The sequence below is a fragment of the Carassius gibelio genome, chromosome B1 (genome assembly GCF_023724105.1).
Source record: "Carassius gibelio isolate Cgi1373 ecotype wild population from Czech Republic chromosome B1, carGib1.2-hapl.c, whole genome shotgun sequence".
Classification (NCBI taxonomy): Eukaryota; Metazoa; Chordata; class Actinopteri; order Cypriniformes; family Cyprinidae; genus Carassius; species Carassius gibelio.
Window position 1 is genome coordinate 18656244 of NC_068396.1, and position 7064 is coordinate 18663307.

Sequence of the window (7064 nt, forward strand, 5' to 3'; positions counted from 1 at the left end):
TATTTTATATTTTACGGAAAAGACTGCTAATGGACTTCCACTTGACTTAAATTGACTGCAGTCAATATCGAACACAAGAGATGCTGGTGGTTATGGTCATCTTTTTATCCTTTAAACATATCCCTATTTCTTCAGCATTTCTTGAATGATGTGAACACCTTTGCTTAAAAAGTGTATTTTAAGAAATCGAGACATCCTGTACATGCATTCACAGAGAGAATGTACAATTTGAAACAAAAACAATTATTGCATGTCTCTGAAATGGACAAATGAACATATTACAAATTGGTGTCAAACACTTTTACAGAACAGAACTTCTTGAATGACAAATCATCAGAATAAAAACAAAACAAAACAAAAAAACACTTAACACCTTTAATTGTTGAACTTGAACAGATCTTTGCACAGTAATATAGATATACATATAAAGAAAAAAAAAGTATAAAAGAAATGGAGAAAGACCACAATCAAAGCAATCGATGAAAATGAAATCAATCAAACATTAAGAACATTCCATTTGTCAAAGTTTAGAAATAAAACAATCAACTAAAAGCTAATTTAACTGCATTTAACTTTAGATACAATAGACTCCATCATGTCTAACATTATTGCTGCTGACTCCGAAAGGGCCACACTTTAGTTTTTCTGTGACTTATATGCTGATTGCTGTGTTGTGTCCTAACAATGATCCTTAGTAAGGCTTCTTGTAAAGGGATGATTTATCATCCCAATGTTTAAGTTTAGAATTCCACGTAGGCTGGACTACAGAGAGAGTTGATGTTGTGGGTGTGTTAGAAAGGGCAGCACACATATCGATCTGATGCTAATTTCATTCAGAGCATAAAGTGATATAAAGGGCATGCTGAGTATGAAAGTATGTGTTATGGCTCTTCTGGCATTTTATAAAAGACATGCACATCTATCTATAGAGGTGCTCAGCATTTACGTCACAATTAACGCATATAAAGTTCTGTAGAAGTCACTTCTTAACACTTTAAGGGCCTAAGACAGTACAAGATGACTAAACTAACAAACTGTTGAATGAAAACTAATTCTTTGAAATCTCTAGGTTTGAACATGGCTAAGTCTCAGAATTAGTATGCGTTTTGCTAGACATAGGCCTACTTTTTAAAGTGAGTATTAAGGCCTGGGCTTCACTGCTCCTTCTCTGAGTCCTTAGTTTGGGAGTTGGTAAAGCTAGCCAAATCTTCCAGTGTCTCCTGAGCTGTTTGCTTGAGAGCGGAGTGGCGGCTTGAAGCTAGATGGTGGATACGACTGATTGGAAAAGAGCGCAGAAAATCAGTTTTAATGTGTGACATGACCTCTCTCTCCAGCAGTAAGGACTGAAGGAGCCTCAATGACTGCAGACACACTTCTGGGTCAGGGTCTGTGGGAGAGCGAGAGAGTGTTTCTATGCAGGTCAGAGCTCAATATAATCCTCTATGAACAGTGCTGAGAAGACATTTAACTGAAATTAAATGAACTTCAATGTTCCTTGGACATGGAGTACAAATTTTTTGTATGCGTTTTTTTTTTGTATTTGTCATCCTTTCCACAAAATGCTTGCTACGGATACAACAAAAAGAAAAATGTACATGACTGAATTTTTTTTATGACAAAAGTTTCAGAGGCAGTGTGTAAACGTACTTGGCACAACAGGTATATATATATATTATTATATATAATTTTATTTAATTTTTTTTACTTTTTTTTTTTTTTGTACAACAATTTTGAATGAGAATTCCGGAATCTGTGTGCAAAGACCTTCAATCTTCACACACAAACTTACACATACGCACCTTCCAGATGTGTGCTCAGAAGAGGTAGAAGGCCAGGGCTCTCACTTACGAGCTTCAGCCCATTCACACTAATAGTGATGTTATATAGAGCCATTAACATCAATCTGCACACAAAATTAAACAATCACATACTTCAGAAGGAACCACATACGTCAACTTATTTCAAAATATGGTATACAATAACAACAACTCTGTTTAACAAACTGCATATTGTATAAACATTATGCAAGTGTCCACAATAAAGACATTTTTCTTTTCAAAATCTAGTTAAATTTTTTTTTTTCATGACTCTAAATTGTCATGTGGTGTAACCATTAAATAAAAAGTAGTAAGGTTTTCATTTCACCCTAAAGACATGTGAATTCACATCTCGCCCATATAAAAACGTAATATATGACATATATTGCCCTATGTAGCAAAAGCAATAACGACATATATGTTACATATACAGTGATATATAATTTTCATATGTACACTTCCAATTTTGACTGTTAATTACACAATGCCTATAGTAAAAATATATACGTATGATGGGTTTTTTCAACAACATATTTATTTATGTCTAATACATGTCTATCTTTTAGATTTATATAATATCAACATGCATCAAAGGGTTTTTGGATGAATCTACAAGACATTTATATCCAAAAATGTATAAAACAGACATATTTGCATATGCTAAATATAAGTTAATACTTGAAACTGTTTTAGTTTCTAATATTTTATTTATTTATACTTCATATGACAATATACTTCATATGTGACCCTGGACCACAAAACCATAAGGGTCATAAATGTCAATTTTGGGAAATTTTGATTTATACATCATCTGAAAGATGAACAAATAAGATGGAAAACTGGAATTGAGGGTACAAAATAAAATAAACTAAATATTGAGAAAATCACCTGTCCAAATGAAGTTCTACGCAATGCATATTACTAATTAAAAATTAAGTTTTTATATATTTACAGTAGGAAATTTATAAAATATCTTCATGGAACATGATCTTTACTTAATATCCTAATGATTTTTGACATAAAAGAAAAATCAATAATTTTGACTCATTCAATGCATTGTTGGCTATTGCTACAAATATATCTGTGCTACTTAAGACTGGTTTTGTGTTCCAGGGTCACATATATGGACATTCAATATATGTACATATATCTGGACGTGTGATCATTATCAAAAATGTTTATATATATATATATATATATATATATATATATATATATATATATATATATGTGTGTGTGTGTGTGTGTGTGTGTGTGTGTGTGTGTGTGTGTAAGTGTAAGTGTGCAAAAAAAAAATTGTAGATTCATAAATAAATAGTAATATTCGGATGTGTATTTTAAAGTAGTGACATACGCTTTGAGTTTTGGAAACACTCCTGGTTTCATTAGATACAGCAGCTGCAACAAAGTATCCAACAGGATGTGGGCAGAAGAGGATAAGAAGTCCCGTCCACAAGACACAGCAGCGATATCTAAAACCGATCAACAGATGAAATGACAATTTCTTTTGTTTTTGAGATGGTAATATACAGTATAAATCAATTATGACCCATAGATTGAACTAGTAGTATAAACAAACTCAGTGCCCTCACTGGTAACAACGCCAGCCAGAGCCAGAACTAAATGATGCTCTTTTGAATTGTAACTCTGTTGTGGCTTTGCCTCGTCATTCAGAAACTTGATGGAAGTCTCCAAGGTTCGACCTGCAATGCTCAGGAACGGCTCCAGTTTACCCTGTGGATGCACAAGTGTATGAAGAGGTTTCTTACCTGGTTGAGGTAAAGCAAAATTCAGGTCCTCCCACTCACAAAACAACCCGGCTCATTTAATCTAACTGGAAGTCAACCCTTAACAGTGTCCTCTCCCAAAATGGGACAAACTCACAGCAGCCAGTATGTCTCTGATTGCTTCTTCCCTTTGGGACGCACTCCAGAGCAGGGTGCAAGATGCAGTGCCCAGCTCAGTGCAAAACTCTTTCTGCTGCTGCAGCTCCTCTCTGCACTCCCATAACTGCTGCTTTAAAACCAACTTCTCCTACAAATGTATGCGAGGAGAAACATATACACAATTAATAACTAGACAGCAATAACGTAGGTATTTGGGGAAGAGATTTATCCCTCTCTCTCACACCAACACACTAGTGATTCTCAACTTCTTTCTTCTTTTTGACCCTAAGACTCCACATTGTTAAGAATAATATTCAAAGGTCTCCCAGGATATCTTCGAGCGACCTGTTCCTTTAAATACGTTCCATTAGCTCAATGTTCTTCAGGCTTTACACTTTTTATTACCAATGAATTTTAAATGATTTATTTTTTAAATCAAAAAAAAAAAAAAAAAAAAAAGCATTACATAACTAGAAAAATTTTGAATAATCGTTTTTGCGGTGAGGCCTACTAGTGTAGGTCCCATATCTCTGGTTGAAAACCACCTCACTTATAGACATACAGTATGTTATTATTAGTATATTATACCTTACAAACTTTTCAGTGTGGGTCCTTCAGTTTCTCATTCTCTCCTCTCTATTTTATTACCTGTCTCTCTCTCTGACACTCACTCAGAGCAACATCTAGTCTGGAGCGAATGTGCAGACAATCCTCTCTCTGTTGCTGCTTCTCACGGTCACTGCGCTCTTTAACTATATAACAATGAAGAAACTTTTATTAAAACAACTGTCAGAATTAACATGTAGTATTGTTATGAACGCTGTAAAACAAGGTTGCACACCATTCAGAATTGAATTAAGACTGTATTTTCTAAATGAACACAAAATTTCGAACAAGATCAGATTTTAAAGAAGATCAGGCCCTTTCTTTCGGAACATGCTGCACAACTCCTTGTTCACGCTCTTGTTCTGTCCAGGATGGGCTACTGCAATGCTCTCTTGGCAGGTCCTCCCTGACAGTTTTATCAAACCTTTACAATGAATCCAGAACGCAACAGCAAGATCAATTTTTAATGAGCCGAAAAGAATGCACGTCACACCTCTGTTTAGCAGTTTTCACTGGCTACCAATAGCTGCTCACATAGAAATCTAGGTATTGATCTTTACCTACAAAACCACCACTGGCTCTGCACCCCTTTCCCTAAATTCCTTAGGCTTATGTGCCCTCTTGAAGTACGTGTTCTGCAAGTGAATGTCGCTTTATTATTCCATCCCTAAAGAGCTCAGTCCGAGCAGTCGAGTCCTTTGCCATCTTCAAGAATCACCTAAAGACACATCTCTTCCATCTTTATTTGATCCTCTAAATCTACCACTCTTTATTTTAATTATGTTCTTTTAAAATAAAACCTTTCTCTATATTCATGTAGGCCTACTAACTGCTTGTTTTCTTAAAAAAAGAAAGAAAAAAAAACTAACTAACACTAGTTTCTCTGTTCTTTTTGTATTCTAAGCTATTTGTCTTCTTTTTATTTATTATACAATTAACAAAAGGCAAAAAGGCCTCTAACACTAGCTTGCTATATTCTTTTTCTATTCTACCGGTTTTCTTTTTGTTGATTATATAATAATTAAAAAAACCTTGCTACTTGAACTGCATTAGGCTAACTGAGACTTATCATATAGCACTTGCATATAATTGCTCTTTTGTTGATTTTGATTGTGTCCATTGCCTTCATTTGTAAGTCACTTTCGATAAATGTAAATGTAAATTAGAACTGATCTAGGAAACAAGATGCTTAATTAAAGAAAAAAAAAACTAAATTTAAATATAAGGTAGCAGCGATTAATGAAATTCAAAGAAATTCATAAAGGTATAATTTGTTCTAGAGAAAGTTTGCCAAGGCAATCTTTGAATGTTGGCTAAAAGCATTGTTTATATAGTGTAAGTGACATGTATAAGTTGCTTGTGTGAACGAGAGCGGAAGAAGGCTTTATTTAAATTTTAGGATGCATTACCTGGGTTGGTTTCTTCTGAATTGCAATTCAGTAAATGTATCTTCTTGTTATTCAAATTCAACTTCTTGTGAGGTGTGGCCAATTTAATTGACATTCCATCTTAAGAATTAAAGCTTTGATTCTGAATTTTGCTCAACCATGTTGGAACAACGTCCATTGCATAGGTTTATTTACTATACAGGTGTATCATAACTGACCACTGCTACTGAAAGAAAATTTAAGTCATGTGCATCATAACTTAAAATTGCTACTTAAAGAGATTTTGCTTACATGCGTCCAGAGACCGTCCTTTATGGATAGCATCAATGCAGTCCCTATTGATTAATTTTGGCATAAGCTGCCGTAGTGTCCTGACTTCTGCCTCCAGTTTCTCCAAGTCTCGCTTTCTGACTCGAACAAAGCAGTCTGATCCTACATCCTTTAAACACACAGGACCGTTTTTGTTTACTGTTAGAGGTAAGCAAACGTTACAGCGTCGGTATGAGCACAAGAAGAGTACCAAACGTCTCCTAAAATGAATATATGTTATATCGTTGAGCGTGCGTTCACAGTTGAACAGTGACATCTTGTGGTAATTCTGGCGCTTGCGATCGTTTTTATCAATCTTTATAACAGAGTTGGTCATGGAAAGCGATTAAAATACTTTAGTGACGACACCATCTAACTTACTTAGAAAGTATCTTTATGTTTACAGAAGTAAATACATATCAAACAAACTATTGATTAGCTAATTAGCTTGCTAAACATTGCACAAACTCTTTCATCAACTTCAGCTTCTCAACAACAAACTTGAAATCCGCAAAAATAGTAAAGTTACCTCTCCTGCAGATGGCACAGACGAAACATTAGCTGTATTAGTTGTTTTCATTTCGAAAAGTGCAAATTTGACAATGTTGTGCGAACGGCTTCTGACCTATTATAATGTTTATAAAAGATGTCTTTAGCGCCCTCCACTGTTCAGCGCACAACAAGTCATCTACTGGTCACCCATCCCCCAAATTAACAGTAAAGACAATATTATTTCTTTTTAAAAAGATAAAAGATAAAGCTTCTTAACAGACTATATAAAACATATGTTCATATCCAGAATTCGTTCTGTAATAAATTCTACAAGCGTAAAAGTCTAGATAGATAGATAGATAGATAGATAGATAGATAGATAGATAGATAGATAGATAGATAGATAGATAGATAGATAGATAGATAGATAGATAGCTTTAATCTTTTAAATAAATTAAATCATTATGTGATTTAAATCATGGACTGGCCTGATAGTTCTGCATAGTTCCTGGTCCCGCTTGGTGAAAATCCATGGCGGGTTTTCTGTACGTCACCACGTTCTCTGT

The 7064-nt window shown here is 34.5% G+C and overlaps 1 protein-coding gene across 1 annotated transcript; it reads right to left on the minus strand.

The window, feature by feature from the left end:
• Positions 1-65: 65 nt before the first annotated feature.
• Positions 66-6674, minus strand: hsf2bp (heat shock transcription factor 2 binding protein). The gene is made up of 8 exons (XM_052547108.1): positions 6536-6674; positions 5989-6136; positions 4352-4455; positions 3702-3851; positions 3410-3551; positions 3172-3289; positions 1800-1903; positions 66-1387 (listed from the first exon to the last, which is right to left on the minus strand). Exons 1-8 carry the CDS (start codon positions 6584-6586, stop codon positions 1155-1157), a joined length of 1050 nt encoding a protein of 349 aa, XP_052403068.1. The 5' UTR covers positions 6587-6674; the 3' UTR covers positions 66-1154.
• Positions 6675-7064: the final 390 nt, after the last annotated feature.

What these genes read in the sequence shown, in the direction of transcription:
- hsf2bp (XM_052547108.1), bottom strand. Translation starts at nt 6,586, where the DNA reads ATGAAAACAACTAATACAGCTAATGTTTCGTCTGTGCCATCTGCAGGA. An exon ending in GTGTTTCCAAAACTCAAAGC is followed by an intron (nt 1,904 to 3,171) that starts GTATGTCACTAC and finishes TTTTGTGTGCAG; the next exon opens with ATTGATGTTAATGGCTCTAT. An exon ending in TCTGAGCACACATCTGGAAG is followed by an intron (nt 1,388 to 1,799) that starts GTGCGTATGTGT and finishes GCTCTCCCACAG; the next exon opens with ACCCTGACCCAGAAGTGTGT.